This window comes from Merops nubicus, unplaced genomic scaffold, assembly GCF_000691845.1.
Source record: "Merops nubicus isolate BGI_N331 unplaced genomic scaffold, ASM69184v1 scaffold48782, whole genome shotgun sequence".
Classification (NCBI taxonomy): domain Eukaryota; kingdom Metazoa; phylum Chordata; class Aves; order Coraciiformes; family Meropidae; genus Merops; species Merops nubicus.
Window position 1 is genome coordinate 11057 of NW_008593825.1, and position 17957 is coordinate 29013.

Genomic DNA, 17957 nt, shown 5'->3' on the forward strand with positions numbered 1-17957 from the left:
AAGATGACATACTCTTCCATTTGTAAATTAATTTAAATACTTCCAGGTTAACAAAACGTCTTAACATTGACATGCCCCAAATTACAAAACAGAAACAAAACCTCTTGACAAAGGGTAAGAAAAAAAATAATAATTCGAGCCCAAACCTTTCCTAAGCTGGAGTTTATGGTCTGTGAGCTGGCTGCCCTCCAGAGTCTGACACAATGTCTGGAGCACCCAGAGCAGCTGGAATTCATTTTCTTCCTCCAAATATATGCACTTTCATATGAAGTCGTGTTTTGGCACTGCCGCCTAAGAGAGAGTTCAGTGCAAAAAATCTAACCCCAGCCGTGTTTCTTTGCAACCCAACACTCGCTGAGCAAACAACAAAAAAAGAAGAAGGAAAAAAACCCCCAAACAACTGGAGAAAGAAAAGAAAAGCCCTTTCCCTTCCCCCCACATACACAGACGACTGTACCAAACAGGGGGGGGCTATTCATGGCTATTCAGAAATAGGTCACAAGGAGAAACATTTCATTTGCAGATAAAACCAACACTTTTTTTTTTCTTTTTCTCCTTTTTTTTTTTTTTTTTTTTTTTTTTCTTTTTTTTAAATAAACATCATGGAGGCCCCTGGAAGGCGGTGGCGGTGCTTGAGAGTCGAAGTCCTGCTGATCCCTTCCACCTCCCATTCACGCAGGTCCCACACCGGCCCCGACACGCAGCCCCCCCTTGAGGGTCTGGACCCCCTTGAGCTGCCTCCTCTGAGCCCCAGGCGCCGTGGGGAGGCCGGAGAGGCAGTGGGGCCTCATGGGCATCACGCTGCTGCTCCTCGCCTGGGCTGGTATGGGTCAGGGGGGGAGGAGGGAAGCGTCCAAGGCATGCCCAGGCGGTCCGTCACAAAATCACACACTGGAGTTTGTGGGAGCCCGTGGCTCTGTCCCCTCGCCATTTGGTCTTTTTCTTCTTCTTCTGGCTTTTCTCTGGGATCTGTTGCCTGTTTTGCAAGATAGAGAGGAAAATAAGGAAGGTGAGACAGAAGGCTAGGTCGGCCATCAGCACCCAGAGCCCTGGGCAGCCAGCAGAACTGGCTATATGTATATTTATATCCATCTGTATATTTGCATATGTGTTTCCATATACCCTTCCACCACCATGTGGCTTTTCATGCCACACAGTTAACAAGAGAACCGCCTGCATGTTTAAGGAAGGAGGAACGAAGCCATGAGCAAATATTGGGTGTAACAGCAGGGATGTATGTCCTGCAGGGCACTATGCCTCCAGTTGCCCTGGTTGAACTTCTGCTTCCTGCCCTGCCAGGGTGGTGCTCTGGGAAACAGGGATACCCTAAGCAATGCAACGTCATCCATCACACTGCTGCTAACACTTGTTAGCGAGGAGGATGAAAGAGAGAGAGAGTGCACAGAGGAAAAACCCTCCTGGAAAGATCTGCTTTCAGCTGACATTGCCCTTAGCCAGCTTCTCTGCTGTGGACTTGGTTATGGAGCTAGGGCTAAAATCCAATAATGAGAACACAGCCTGCTGGTGACAGGGCTCTGGCCTCCCATGGAAATTGTGAAGAGAACCAGAGCATGGAGAGTGAGCTGAGCCCAGGAAGATGTCCCTGGCTGTCTGAAATCACAGCCACCAGAAACACACAGCTGAGAGCTGTGACACCACACTGCGGGAGCCCACATCAGTCAGGTGCGTTGTGAGCAAGCTCCGAAATGTGACCTTGAGGGCGTCTCCCTTTTGATTAAGATGAAACATTACCTAAATACCTGCGTGCAACTATACCCGTTTGCAGCAGCCACTCAGTTAGTCTGGTGGTGCAAATTCAACAGAAGGTGGCTTTGTAGTTCAACCACCCCATAGGCAGCCCATAGACTTAGATTTTACTGCAAGATAAACCATACAGACACCAGCAGCTTCTGTAGATTCAAACAGTGTCTAGAAAACCAACCTGAGAGTTTGAATTGTTCAAAACCAACCTCTTTGCTAGGTACTGTCAGGCATTAAACTGAGTGTTTAGACCACGTTATCCAGACTAGGTTGAAACATAGCTGGGGGACAAATCACTATGGCTTTAGTTGATGTTTTTCTTACAGCCTCAGCTGCCAAATGTTTGCAGCCACTTGGAAAACCGAGCTCTAACTAATAAGACCTTATTTTTTTCAGTGAGCACAAAGGCTGGAGGCATGGAAAAAAAAAAATCAAACCACTTTAAAGCTCAAATCTAGAAAGCTGAAAAAAAATACTTTAAAGTAAATTTGCATAAACACTAAGTGGCCACAAGCTGTTCACAGTGCTCTGGATCTGTTTTATAAAGCTCCAGAAAACCACGTCCTGCACCCACTCAAGATTTCTGCTGTGACTGTCCTTGTGTATGTACTGCTGCAGAATAAAAAGGGGTAACATGAAATAATAATTAAAAAAAAAAAAAGAAATAAAAATCTATTGGGTGGACTCAATCACTCCATTCCTTTCTGGATTACTTCCAGACAACAGTTTCTTGCATGGAGCTAAATAAACTGGGAATCAGCCAAGTGCAAGGAGCACAAACACTGCCAACCCTGAATGAGTGTCCTCAGCCTGCAAACTCACATGGGTTCTATGGAGCCTCTACATTTGTAAAGCTCTCCAGGAATGACACAGTTATTAGGGAGCTGTAATTTACTTTTTTTTTTTTTTTTTAAAATGTGAAATACTTGGTGGCTGATGCATCCTATGGCTGTGGACAGTTTGCAACGTCCAAAGACTAAGCAAAGATGCATTGTGGCAAATGACCTGCTAGATCACACAGCACCTCTCTGCTCTCTGACTTAACCTGAGTTCCAGCTCTTGTGAACATCTCTGATGCCTCTGATGTCACGAAGGGTTTCATCTGGCTGGCAATGATTTCTGTAGAAACTCCTCAGTTTCACCTATATTTGAGGTTATGGAGTGCTTGAATTTAATGATGCCTCATTACAGTGCTCCTTCCAGCCTGTCTGGAGTCACGTTATGTAGAGATAGCAAACAGAGCCTCACCATCTTATTTTGGTTATGTGTTTTTTTTCCCCCAATAATAGAATAGATGGTGGTAAGAGCTCACTGTAACACAAAAGTATTATCTAGCTAGCTAATGCTGAGTTACAGAACAGTTGGGAAATAGCTTGGGACATTTCCAACACAGCTCTGTAGTTCTCCAAAGACTTTCTGCCCCCTGCTTTTGAGACATGTGGGAAGAGTGGGCAGTACCATCTGCTTTTGATGGAGGCTGACTCGAGGCTGTGCTAAGATATTCACAAGTACAGATATGCTGTGAATAAATGCCTCATGGTTTAATTGCCGAGTGAGGCACTTTGACTGCACGTGGGGGAGGAGCATGATTTCAGCTCAGCACCCTCCCAAAACATGAAAAATGAGGGCCCAGAAAAGTCTGGCAGACAACTGGTGCCAGAAAAACAAATCTTGGAGAGATTTGAGGTTATCAGCCAAGAAGCCGAGATGTGCGTGCAGCTCTTTTCCTGCAGGGCAGCCGGGATTTTGGAAGGCAGTCCCTTCCCACCAGCACTTGGAGCAGGGGTTCGCCTGAAGAGCGGGCGTTTGCCAAAGCAAGCCAAGGCAGCTCACGCCAAAACTGGGAACAAAACTCTGCAGTCTGAGGAGGAAACTTTGGCTTAGCCATTAGGTCATGCTGTTTCTCATACAAAGAGGCTTAATTTTTTCCATTTAGTGAGCAGAAAAAGTTAGAAGTCTCCTACAACATCAGAATTTTGTAGAATTTTTTGCCAGTCATTTTTAACGTCTGGCAACATGAGACCCTGGGAGGACAAAGCTATGAAAACCCAGATTAGTGGTCCAGAGCTTTTAACACCAGCCTATTAAAGCTGATCATTATAGTAAGCTTTGCACTGTTCCTTGTATAATATATTTTCATCATGGCCACAGCTAGTTCTCAACCTGCCCAGCACTGACGTCCTGGAAGGGTAACTAAGTGTAAGTAACATATCTATGCAGATAAAGGGCAAGAAAGTTTAATAAACTCCAGAAATCTCCCACTCCCAATCAAACTACGTGGACCAGGCTCCCCAAAAGTTGGCTCCTGGCTGTCTAGGCCAGGACTTCTGCACATTCCATCCATGGGCAGTGAGCAAGTGAAGAGTTTGTGGCTTACCTTATTACCCTCACAAGATCATGGAAGGCCTTGTCAACATTTAAAGGTGGGTCCTTGGCGCTAGTTTCTATATAGGGAATCTGGAGGTGAGAAGCATATCATGCAGGAGGTAAGTAACAGCCTACATGTTGGTAGCGAATCAGTTTCAAAATGAAAAACCCAAACGGCTGGAGAAATAGTATGCCTAAGAGAGCACGGAAATACAGGTAAACAAAGTGTTGTCATGACACTGCTATCAACACCTTCATGAAGATCAGCAAGCACTTACAAAAGGTCTGGAGTAAGCACCAGGCGAAACAGCTGCTAGCAGAGCTGTGGGCTTGGGGAAGAGTAATCACAGACTTCATGTCGTCAGATGTTCTCTCCCCCTAAGCTGTGCTTGCAGACATGAAACTAACCGAAGGTTGTTGAAAGATGAGCACTTGCCAAAAATTCTTGCTTGCCACATTTTATTAGGACTACTGCATGAATATTTCATGACTACAATTCCCCTTCAGTGTAAAATGATCTTCTCCTTCAAACTCTGACAGACAGATGGCGCTTCCTAGAGTGCTTGTCCAGCATGCTGGCAGATCTATAAAACTGCCTCTGATAAGGTATTTTCATACACAGCCTTTTCCACAGCATGTGCATGCAGATGGGGGCAACATGTTGGGCTGCAGTTTAGGTGTCATGGCTCCTACAGAAATTAACTTCCTTGGGGAGAGGAGTGATCCTGCCCTGCCAAATTCCCACCATGGTTTGTTTAGAACCACCGCACAGCTTGCCATTTAGGCACAGCAAGCTTCCAAGAGGTCTCAGGCTTGTCTGACTTTACCTTGAAGGTGTTTTCTCCTTCTGGGTATTCAGGACTGCTGGCATTTAGAAGTGATTAGTGGAGCAGCATGCGATCTACACCAATCCAAGAACAATTTCTCAGGCTAAACTATGGCATGAATAAGGCCGAGCTAAAATGGTGGGATGGATGTATATAGGCATAACAGCTCTGTAATGTCATTATCTTTAACAAGCTCACTTCCTACAGATACCTGGATATACTTCCTAACGCCTCACTCCACCTTTTCACTCCAGCAGCATACACTTGGCTTCCCTTATTTTGAACATTTCACACTTCTCACCACTTACAGACATCTTGTAGACACAGCTTCCCGATGGCCACAGCTTTGCTATAGCCTAGTGCACTAGGTTCTCGTTTCAGTGATGAAGTGGCCCTACGGAAAGGAAACTGCATAGCTGCTACTTTGTAGTAGTTTAAAATGTAATTGCAGACATTCACTTGTAAGAGAAATGCTTTAATTCAGCTCCAAATGAGCAGAGTTCAATTCTGAATGCTTGTAGCAGGACTTACAACAACCAATTAAACAATCCTACAAACTTACATTGTGTTTTGTTGCCATTTCTCTTCCTTGTTCCCTTGTAATTTTCCGTAAATGCATTAGATCAACTTTGTTTGCCACCAAAATCATTGGAAAGGACTCTCTGGAAAAAATCAAACCCACCACCCAGTTATTAACAGACTACCATGAAAAATACTAAGCATAAGTTTCAGTTTTCTGATACTGACATCATCTAACATTTTCAGCTACAGACATAGCATATATAAGCAAAGAAATATATAAAAAGCCCGAATTAACACGCATCAGCCCCTAAACTATGGTACACATATGCTGACATGGTAAAAATTTACCTGACAAGTTGCATGCGTGCACACATTCATTCTTATTTGCAGGCACTTCAGGAACATTGTGTCATCATTTTTGCTGATAATAGCTAAAATGAAGACCCAATGTGTGAAGACCCGGTGAGGTGAAAAAAGAGCTACATAATTAGTCAGGAAATTAGTTGAGACACAGAGACAGATCTTGAACAGGAGACTGGGACTCCTGTAACAGTTAAGATACCTCAGTAGCTGCATATCTTGGCAGCTGCTCATCATTGCAAGGCAACAAGGTATGGTGGAGGAACTGGTATCAGTCTGTGTCCTGGTCATCCACTAAGAGCACAGGTGGGGCAAGAAAAGATGGACTCTGGGAGCTGCTGCTTGGAGGGGCATCAAATGGGGGAGAAAATGACTGGCAGCAAAGATCCCCATAAGCTTTTATCCCATGACAAACTAAAAGTCTGGCAGTGGCAGCTGGAAGGAGGATGGAGGGAATAAGAGTCTTGGTAAGCTTCCAGATGCTACTACCTATCATCTGCTTTTGATCCCAGAACAATGAACACCAATGAACGACGATCCTTTTGTACCAAACCCGCCTACCTCTGTAACAATACTCAGTATTTCTGTAACTTTACCAGGCATGTAACTGACTGTCTTCAGCCACCGCTTGAGAAGACACCCATCTCTACACAGCATGTCCAGTGCAAGGCTTCCCTCATGAGGTGTGCGGGTCAGGCTCTTGCCTGGTAGAAGCCCCCGTGGCTCTGGTGATTACACATTACCAAGGCAGCTTGTGCCACGGGAGATCCTGCAATGCAGCTACTGCCCACCCCACCTCCCATACATGGGCCCCTCCTCCAGCTACATGACACAGACAGCAAAGTTGTGCTGCAGGGCCTTCACCCACTGCCAGGAGGGAGGAGGTCCCTTCTGATAACTGACAGATATTGCAGTATTGTTTTCTTATATTTAACCTTAAATCCTCCTAAAATGATTTCAGTGTTCCCTGATGCAACAGAGCTGATTTTATTGAGGTAAGGAGCAGCTGGCCACACTCATTTCTGTATAAAACACTTCCCTGAGTAACTCTGGATTTTCAAACAGTGTTTTTGTGTCATTTTTCATCGAGACGATAAGGGCTCCGTCTTCTTTCTGGCATGTTGCCCCACTGCTCTGGCTGGAAAAATACTGTACTGCATTCTGCATTTTAAATGAGTCTTACAGTTGTTCATTCTGATAATGTGGCTTTGATTTAATTTTAATACCTGAGCATTGATATATCTTGACTCTGATCATTCTGGAGCAAAGCACTTGCTGGATTATTTGATTTCTTTTTGGCTTGCAGCATGCTGATAAGAAAGGGATTATATTTAGACAGTATCTCATTTTCCTTGTTTACATCAAGCATAAAACTCTATGGGGACTTTGTTCCCTGTTGTAAGCCATATGATTGCCAGTTTGGACAAAGCTACTATAGTGGGAAGTTTTACTGTAATGAAGGTTACGGAAAGAAACAGGAGGAAGGCTCTGAACAGCTCTGCTAATGAGGCAGCCTATGATTCCTTTGGATTTTAAGCTGCCAAAACTGACTTCTAGCTTGAAAACCAGCACTATGCTCTGCTTGCAGCTACCTGTGGGTCTGGAAGGATGGTTTCTTTGCTTACACTGCTCCTGTTGCTGCAGTTTTCTGAACAAGGTCAGGTTTTGGATGAAGCATTAATCTCTTCGCGCTTCCGTGGTGCTGAGCAGGAAAACAAACCCAACCTCACCAGCCTGTTTCACTTCCTGATTCTCACACACAGGCCGCAGCCCTTGCAGGGTGTACGGAGAGGTAAAAGTTTCAGTCCGGAGCAAAACAATGAATACTGCACCTTATTTTCACAAAGTTAAATTAGATAAAACCAACACTGGTTTGGGGCAGGTTACACAAAACACTGTCCTGTCTTCTTCAGCTTTTAGGAACAGATTTAATTTGCCCCAAGCTGAGCTGGCACAGAAGAAAAGACTGTTGTGGTCTGGGAGGCAGACTGTGTGACTGACGTTTTTCTTCATGTAGATGAAATCAAAGGGTGGTTTTTCCTTTACTTTTCACTCCTGTGGGCTCCACTTTGGATGCTTTACTGGAAGAGCTGTCAGCTGTGAACCTCACATGATACGAATCCACCCTTCCTGTGGGGAAGTTATTCAGAGCTACGAAAGGAAGCCAGCAATGAGGCCCAAACCCTCTAGTGGCTTTTCTTGATGACTTCCATAATTAAAAGTCATTATAAATGGAAAAACTAAGTGTTTCAAAGCTGCAGACATATAAGGGCTTAATTCGCACCCCACCCAGTGGGGATGGATTCATCACCTCTTGAACTGGGATGGGAAAAGGGAGTTATCTCAGAGATAAACTGGCAGCTTCCCCTTACTCTGTCAGGACTCATTTGCTTGCCATGATTAAACTCCCAGCGCTGCCTTCTCCCATGCATGTTGAGTAGGGGAGCACACAAACTCTCTTGCTGTCTCCCCAGACATGCAGAGGTGTTTTATTAACTGAAAATGGTTGCTTCAGAGCACAATGCATTAACTGCTTTACACTGCTTGTAAGAAATACACTCCTCCAATGTGAGGCATTTTCCCCTTCAAGACACTTGGTCACAGCCTCAAATCATGCAGGACCTTCTAAGGTTTGCTTGGCAGAAACTGAAGCCAGGGAAAGGAGGATGGTGCCAGGACACACAAAACAATTAAGGATGAATGAACACTTGCTGACTCCCTGCTGGTGTTCCCAAAGTGCCTGCACTGTGTGCAGAGCATCCTTCCTCCCTCTTCACAGCCAAACTGCTTACCTTCAAAGGTGTCTGATCTGCCTTTCTCACACTGCTTTGCTAAAACATTCTGGCAGGGGTTTCTCCCTTCCAGACCCATTTACACACCATCATAACACTACAGAACTTTTGCACGTTGAAAGCACATGTTTATCAGAAGAGGTAAAACACTTCTTACTTCTCATATGCAGGTCCACAAACCCCTGCAGAAGGTAGGGTGAGACATGCAACCACCCCCATGGCATGGTCTCCAGAGTGGGGGGGCAGCAGCACCTGGCTCCACAGCACCTACCTGTCCTTGACTCTGAGGATCAGCTGGTGGAACCGGTCCACGTGCTCGAAGCTAGCCTTGTCCGTTACGGAGTAGACAATAAGGAAACCATCTCCAGTCCTCATGTACTGCTCCCGCATTGCACTGAACTCCTCTTGGCCTGCAGTATCCAGAACTAGGACAGAGGAGATGAAGGCTTTTAGTTAGCATGAGGAGCTGCAGCTGCTGTCAGTGCTACGTCCTGCATGGCCTTTCTGCTTCCACTGGGCTTGGTCCTCTCAAAGGCTGTGAGATTTGATGAAAGCAAGTTCGATGGACAAGGTGGTTTCTTGTTATGAAACAAAAAACATTTCAGACCCCACTCGTCACCACGTGTCTACACTTGGAGTGGATGGAGGGGAAGAAGACTACATGGGTTTTATTTTCCTTTTCCAGTACCAAATACTGACCATTGAACTTGGAGAGTTTCTCCTCTGGCAAGATACGACTCAAAGTATTTCACAGCCCTCTATCTTTCCCTTTCCCAACTCTCTCTGTTCACTGCATGGAAAACCCCAAGACTGGAAGCGTAAGTAAATGCCAGTTTAAATACCAGGGATAATCTACAAACTGCATGGTGAAGCATAGCTGAGAGACAACCCAGAATAATGGCTACAAGCATTACCCATTTCTCAATACCTGGATGTTATTTCTACACAACTATGTGCTTTCAGAGGAATACGGTACAGCCTTCAGGAACTTCCCTTAAATTTTTAGTTCAAAGTGGTGTGCTGATCTTGAGAAGCTATAAAAACCAGTGGAAAAGCTTTAAGTGGCTTGCATATCCTATACAGTGATCATGTTTCTGTGCATTGACAAGGGCTAAATCTATGCTCAAATCCTGTAAAACACCCGGTTGTTGCAACAACCCAGGTTCTGTTTCCTACTAGATTAACCTCCTCTCTAATGTGACCATAACTCACCAGTTCTCCATCACTCTGCCTTGCAGGGGGTCCCATCAGCTACATCGTGGACCACATGAAGAGCAAGCTACACCAGCCTTCTGGGCTAAACACCACACACAGATGCATAGGTCAATGCCGGCTCTTGGGGCCCAGCTTTGTACACAGCCAGAGTTTTGACTGGCAGGAGAAGAGTCCAAGAGGAGTTTGTCAGTTTAGGCTATGGCAGTACAAATGTGGTGTGAGCACAAAGTGCATTGGCTGCTCAGACGTAACAGTCCTAATGCATCATAGTATCCTAGAGGCAAACACCTTCATGATGACTAGCAACGTATTCACATCCCAGTCAACTGGGCTGGGTGGGAACACTGTTTCCGCCTCCACTGTACAGCCACAAGGTAAGCATCTGCTGCCCACAACTGACAGGGAAAGCCCAGGGCACCGTGGATGGAGCCTGTGGCAGGAGTGTACTGCTGACAGAGCAGCGGGGCTTGACACGTGTTTTTCTAGTCTGAGCAGACCCACAGTCCTGGCAAGATGTTCCCTGTAGGGGTAAGTACCCGGGCTGCCCCAGTTTCCGATGGGACCATGATAAAGATCACTTTGCTGCTGGTGTTACCTGCTGAATCAGCGCAGGTAGCCACTGGCAGACATGCTGCACGTCACAGCACACCCCGTGAGCCAGCCCACACACCTTCATCATAACCATACATCTGGAGGAAAGGCAGCTATGCTGGAGGACCTGCAGACCTTGGTGATGGCAGACCTTTTAAAGCCTTCAGCCTCATTTGTTCACCTGCCTTAGCTGGTCTTGAATGTCTATTTCTATGACCTCTTAAGGTGAAAAAAGCTTCTAGGCTCTTACAGGGACACTCAGAGTTAGGCTTGTTTGCCAAGTGGCAGGAGCTTGCTGAAAAGTCATGGGTGCCTCTTCATAGGCTTTTATGCTGCATCTCCCCTCTAAATCTAGGAAACAAGGGTCTCAGGTCAAAGGCATCCAGGCTATTCTTAAGGACTGTACAAAAAAGAAAAAGGAAAATAGACAAACAACTGAAAGACTGCATGTGCTGGTGAATTTCTATGCCCTGGGCAGAATTGCTACTATGGAATAAAGCCAGGACCGCGTGGCTAGGATGGAAGAAGAAATTAATGCTTCCTACCCGCCCAACCTGCAAGGAGAAGCTGGGCTGCCCTCATCTGACTCCTGCACCACCTGGACACAACGTCAGGGCAGGCCTGAGAGCTGACAACTAACACACACAAACACAGTCCCTTTCCATCTCCAGCACACATACCCCACTTGTGGTGGAGTGCGTTGAGACAAGGCAGGTCTATTGCCCAGGCACAAGCGATAAGCAGGAAGGTGGAGATGGATGTCCCATACCCGGCATGGTAATTTGCTTAGGGACTTCCCCTCACTCTGGCACTTTTGCAAATCTCCCATGAAATACACGAGAAGCATCCAGCTCTGCCCTTGCACCCATCCACCCCTCCCCAGCTGCTGCCCCTCCAAAGCTTTGCATCCCCTGCAAGAGGGCAGGAGACAAGCTGGGGGTGGGGGGCCGTGTGGATGCACAGGACTGCGCTCCTGCCACTCCGACCTCACCTGGGTCTTGGCCATGGCATCACACTAGTCACAGGCAGAGCTGCTGTGTCAGCAGGCATTATTTAAAGGGAATTCACTTGCAGCATTCGTAGAAAGGTGAGCAAGTCCAGGCAGCATTTAAAATGGCACTTTGGAAATGCAAGTAAAAAGACATACAGCTGTGAAGGTTAAGGTTAATTTCAGATGGGTATTCATGCAAAATTAAGCACATGGTTTAGTAGTGGACTTGGTAATGTTAGGTTAATGGTTGGACTTGATGATCTTAAAGGTCTTTTCCAACTGAAATGATTCTATGATTATGTGGATTGCCAGAGAAAGTTCTTTTTTTAACCTTAAATGCGTTCTTCATCAAGACAGCTCCTCCATTCTAACACTTCTGTGCTACATGAATTGTAAACAATCAGAGAGGAGAGTCTGTTCTCAATCCTTTGTAGGCAGGATGCGATGGCATCCTGGAAAGCATCAGCACTGAAAAAGGGCCAGATGCAAGAGGCTTTCCTTCTGGTGTGATCTCGTGGCATAAAAGCTTCAAGAAGACTTTTACCTATGGGAAGAGGGAAAGCAGCAAGGACAAACCTTGGGAAGGTGAAACTGGAAAAGGTGATTTTACTACCTTCCTAAAGAGGTGAGAAGAATTAGGGTGTTAGCCAGTATTCACCTTCTTTAAAAATTCCCATTTCTGCAGACAGGTTGCCAGAAGACACAAAAAATAATCATGAACAGAGAAGAACTGTGAATGCTTTCTTCCCCTGGTACACTTTAAACCAGCAGTTGCCTCTTACTGGCAGTTGCCCCACTGGCAGTGCATAAAAGCCAATGTGGAAACAAGGCTGGACTAAAGCACGGCGGGTTTCTCCTACCTCATTCTTCCAAGAACTGAAAGCAGATTCAGAGGCTGAGCAGCACATGGCCAGGGACTTCCAACAACAAACTTGGTGAAGTTCCCACAAACTTGACCAAAGAAGCAAGGAGGAGCATTAATAGAAGTGTTTGGGTAAAGATCGAGAAGAGAGAAGCCAAGGACTATGTCTGACTAGGAACAGGCATCCAATAGAGGGCAAAGCCATTTTACAGAGCTATCACACAATCAGCTGGAGATTAAACTAAGAGCAATTAGGCTGTAAAAGCCCAGCAGGAAGGTCTCTTGCTTTGAAGGTAAGAGATTGCTTAGTGAAGAGATGGTCTTTTCTGCTTTCCAGTGAATGTGACCTTAACTGTTGTGATGAACCCCTTACTAATTGAATCCTGACCCCACAGAGCTCTACACACCATTTTCCTGTGAATCTTGATGGGTTGAACAAGAGTGCTTAGAGAGAGCTTCCGAGCAGATACAGAAGCCCAGGGATACGCAGGAACTGTGCGGCCCAAAATAGAAGCACTTGGTGCTTCCAGGTATTTTATGTGGCAATGTCTCTGCAACCAATGGTGCTCCGAGTGCCCATCTGGAGGCACAGGCATGTAAATCTAAGCTAAGGGCAGAGACATACTACGAAATCTAAAGTCATGGCATTGCTTTTTCTAGGGCCAAAGCTGGATTCAGTTCAGATTTAACACAGCCTTCAGGGACCTCAGATCTGGTTGTGCAGGTGAGTTTCTCTTCTCTTTTTATAAATAGGAAAAATTCCCTCCTATGTCTTTATCTTTACATTGCTGGGCAGCTAGGTGTATAGATCAACTCAAGAGAGTTTCTCCACTGTCCATGGCATCTAAGGGACCAAAAATGACCAGAGAGGCAGGTTAAACCCATTTTCTACCTTTCAGCCTTTGGGTTTCACTGCCCAAATCAGACACCAGCATCCCATTCCAAGCAGCAACTCAACATTTCTGCAGCCAGTCCTGAACAGCTCCATGCAGCTCTCAGAGCACTTGGCCTTCCAGCATCCAGAAGGCCTGCTTAACATGGAGCTCAAGCACAGGATGCAGTTGTTTGTGCTTACCTTGATCTCATGCTCAGTAAAGTAAGCACAACGTGTATGACTTGATTTTTGCAAGTAGTCTCCAGTGAATGGCTTTGGCTACTTAAATCCAACACACGTGCAAGCCTTTAAGGGGCTGGATGGGTCAGCAGGCAGATAGGAACCTGGGTTCACAACACCAGAGAGAGAAGCAGCATGAAGGAGTCTGACTCCAGGTGTTTTCTGCTTCTTTGACTTCTTAATATAAAATACTGGAGAAGTTCCTGGAGCAAAGAGCATAACTGGGAATGTGGCACTGTCAGGGGACCACAGGTTACGGAGCTGCACTCCTCGTTGTGCTTCTCTCTCCAAGTCTTGCCTTCCTCTTGTCATTGCAGCTCTGCTTCAAAAGGTGGGACCAGCGAGAAAACCATCCCCAGCTGCCCTGCAGCTTGGTAGCTAAGCTGAAGGGAAAACTTAACTTGAATTGAGAAGTCAAACTAGAGTCTCAGGCAGTGGGAGAGGGCACCCATCATCAGCCATTGGCTTCAGCTGAGGGATTAGTATTCTGGGTGCTGAGCAGATGTAGTCCAGGGGTCATGGCTTATATTCTCTATTCCCACACCCCAAGTCACCCTGAAGAGGTATGAAGTGCACATGCCGTGCAAAACAGGAGGTAAAGGCTTTACCTTGTCACTCCTATACTTCTGCTCCTTCTCAGATACAGCTACACTGCCTGCAGCATAAGAACTTTCCTCGGGGAAAACCATGAGACAGCGAAACACTGGGGCTTTTATGAGCCCTTCTTCTATGCCCTAACTAAATACACAGATCTAATAATATGGAAAACCCGAGTACTTGAATTCTTGCCCTTTCTTTAAGGAAAAATAAAAGAAGGACTTTCAGAAGAAAGGCTTCCACATCAATAAACAGAATGAAGATGCGAGCGCTTAAAGGAGCTCTTTCTCTAACAAAGGGCAAGTACTCAAAGTCTTGTGCTTTCCATGTTGCAACATCAAAATTTTCCTGGCAGGAAAAAAAAAAAGGTTGCAAAATCCCAGCAATTAAAGGCGGTGAAATACTGTACACACAAATCAAAGAATGAAAGTACAAACTTAATTTGAATTTTAATTCTTTCAATGATGCTACCCAAAGTTTAAATTAAAAAAGAGAGCCGCAAACCAACTCGCTTGCCTGCGAGTCTGAAGTGACCTTTGATCTCCCTCTGGCCTCCTGGCTGAATTGTTCCCAGGCTTCCTGAGGAGAAAAGCAGACAGCCTGTCCTGGGATGACCAGCAGCAAAAGCTCCCGTCAGTAAGGGATGCGTGTGAGACATGGGTGGAAAGGGCAGAGAGGGAGCCTGAGGGAAGAGGTGGTGCCTGGTGTAAGCCAACAGGGGTGCATGCCAGGGCTGTGAAGGTCTATCTCAAAGCAAGGGCACACAGGGATTGAGAGGAAGACTTGGAAAGAAGAGAAATAAAATAGAAAATCAAACTTCAGGAGTATGAAGACAACTTCTAGGCAGTGAAACTTTCATCTAAATCATGCCAGGAAAAGGAGAGGGGAGGGAAGAGGAGAGAGACCACAGCCCACAGGCACAATTCCTTGCTTTGCTGATACCGACTGGCACAGCCCTACTGACAGCTAAGAGTTTAGCCCAATTCATCAACATGTCCAAGCAATGCACTTGTGGCCATCTCTTCCTCGCCACTGTTGTATCTCTGTGTGCTTATGAGCCACAAGGAAGTTTGAACCATTGGGAATTATTTGCCATATTGAGGTATTCCACTTTTGGCTTCATGCCCAGGTTAATAATTTCAGACTGGCATTTTGCTGCCACTCCAAAATAAATCCTCTGCTAATTACTAAGTTAGCCTGCACACAGAAAGGAGAGTACAAAATTAATGATAGCAGCTTCAGTGGGGCAACACCTAATCATACTAGATTAACCCTGGTCCCCACTTAATTCTGACCTGTTGGGTCTACATGGCACCTGTGTGTGAATGCATTTAGCCAAGCACATCACCATGCTATTTCAGCATGAACACCAGAGAATAATTGATCATATGCAGAGAAAACTGGGGACTGGCAAGCCTCATTGGGGTGGTAGCAACTGAAAAAAAAAAAACAAACAGAAAAAATGGGCTAGCCACAAATTGCCTGTGCATTCTTTATTCAGGTTAAGTGCCCTGTTCCACTCCACAACATTTGTCCTCCAAACACTGCATCAATGGTCTTATAAAGCTGGTGCACAGCCAACAATAAAGTATTTTTGTGTAGTGTTGGATTTGAATACACCAAGGAAAGGTCTCACAATCTTCTGGGAGGCAGGGAACTATCACAGACTCTTCTTTGGTAAGAAAACAGACACAGAGACATGCCCAAGTCAGAGAGCAAATACGTAAAAGAAGAGTTTGAACACAGGTTTGGCTCAAGGTCTAAAATCTGAAGTAAAAGCCCATTCCATTTAAGTCTACTTTCAGTGAGAGATTTCAGCAAAGGAAAAAAACACAAGTCAAACATTTCATCGTGCTGCCTGTTAGTGTTATTGAATAAATGTGGGTGGAGGTCTCCATGGAAGGAAGCCAAATGCTTTATGCAAGCTGGCTAGCACAAGGGGGTTTTTATAACTGAATGTTGGTGCAAATACCAAATGCTAGAGATGCTTTGTACAGAACTGCTCAGGCAACAGCCTGGAAGAGGGTGGGCTGTTTTTTTTTTTTTTTTTTTTTTTTTTTTTTGTTTTGTTTTGTTTTGTTTGTTTTTGGTTTTGTTTGTTTTTGTTATGAAGTTGTTGGATGCCAGTATATTTGGCTTTTTTAAAAAGTGACTGTTTCTGCAAACTTAGAAGCTTATGGAGCTCCTCATGTTATATACCTATATCCTCACTTGGTAGTCTCAGCTTCTAAAACTAGTTCCTATTTTGGGGGTGGGCAGCTTCTTCCCACCAAGCCCTGTACAAAACATCAGCTTGTAAAGGATTTGGCTATAAAGGACAACTGGAAAGTCTAGAATTTATCATGATAGATCTTTACCCTTCCTATCATGTTTGTACCTAATTTTATACTATGAGTGATTCATGCAACCACATCTAACCACGAGAGCAGCTGTCCAAGTATAGGGTAACCTCCGAGAATGGCCTAGATCCAAACCCTATGAGAGGAAGCTATGGCAGAAGACACATGTGAGTCTTTATGTCCTGTTTCTACGAGACAGTTGGTAAAGGCTCACATGCTTTTCCAGCAAGAATATTGCTCTTCCAAAACTCTGATTGTTCAAAATCTCAAGTGGTAGGAAAAAGGGGGAGAAGCTGCAGTTTCAATTCTGTGGCTGTGGGCACAGGAACTCTGAAAATCAGGGGTTCCAAAGATGCCATTCAAGGCCACAGATGAATTCAGTTCAGCTCAAGTATAGCCACTAAATTCCATCTGGGCAAAAGGAAGGCTTTTTCAGTAAATCAAAGGGTTAAGTTTCTGCTTGTTGGAAAACAACCTCTTTCCCAAACTCCCACCCAGGTCAGGGCTGGATTTTTTTTTTTTTTTTTTTGACTAAACAACAATTCCAAACATTCAGTGAAAGATGCCTTTCTACTTTCAAATAATTCACAAAACCCAGGCTGTTTCAGCCAACAGCAATGTGTACAGCAGCTGGTCCTATTATATCAGAACATGGGACATAGCAGCAAAGATAAAGGTTGCTCATTTTAGAGGGCTGGATTCTGCTGAAAAGAAAGAATGGATTTCATTTGCAGCAGGAGTGGATTTTTCTTTTATACCACACTGGCATTTTAAAATAAAGGTGCACAGGTACATTATGCGATGGTTAATTAAGAGGGCGTATCTCTGATTCAGATGACAAGAAGAGACACATTTGTGCACCAGCTTAACAAATATTCTCTTGTATCAGCTACCAACTACTAACATATTTAAATAAACAAATGTTGGCAACATTAAGTTGTTTGGGTTTTTTTTTTTTTTTGAATACTGAGTAAAGGCTGTTCTTTAAGGACTTTGGGGCCATATGTACTCACTAGATTGTATCTGGTAAATCCTTAAGAGTGCAACTAAGATCTCAAGCTTCCAGACCAAGCTTACGGGCTTCAAAGCAAGCCCCACAAGTTTCCATATTCTACCACTCATGCCAATGCCCTAGTTTTCTGTGCTGCACACCAATGGTACATACACAGATAGATCAAAGGTCTTGAGTGCCTTCATGACAAGAGGGTGGGCATAGGAACTTGACACCAGTGAGGTTAAATTTAGCTCAGTGTGTAGTGTGTTAGTGGTGGCATACATGAACTTGGGTAATTAAGACACAAAATATTTGTTTGTTTTTATATACTACCTAATTATTGTAAAATTATTAATAAATAATAAATAATAAAATTATTATTAAAGCCAAACAAAACTTACAACATTTAACACTAAGATTCGCCTGATGGCTGTGGTCAGTCTGTCTCTTGCAGCACAAACAAGCAAGTTGCAGCTTTAGGTAAGGTGGGGCTTTTTCCTCATCTGTAGAATAAAGATGGTTTGGTTTTGTTTTGGTTTTGGCTTTTTGTTGGCTGGTTTTAGTTGGGTGTCTTTTTTTTTTTTTTTTTTTTTTTTTTGATTTTTGTTTGCTTTTTTTTTTGTTT

At 44.6% G+C, this 17957-nt stretch overlaps 1 protein-coding gene across 1 annotated transcript in view; it reads right to left on the minus strand.

The window, feature by feature from the left end:
- Positions 1 to 556: 556 nt before the first annotated feature.
- MRAS (muscle RAS oncogene homolog) overlaps positions 557 to 17957 on the minus strand; it is an 18225-nt gene continuing 824 nt past the window's right edge. Inside the window, exons 2-5 of the mRNA XM_008935540.1 lie at positions 8901 to 9054; positions 5518 to 5617; positions 4139 to 4218; positions 557 to 976 (exon numbers count right to left, since the gene is read on the minus strand). Of these exons, the coding sequence (XP_008933788.1) occupies positions 877 to 976; positions 4139 to 4218; positions 5518 to 5617; positions 8901 to 9054 (434 nt within the window). The 3' untranslated portion in view covers positions 557 to 876. The remainder of the gene's footprint in view (positions 977 to 4138; positions 4219 to 5517; positions 5618 to 8900; positions 9055 to 17957) is intronic.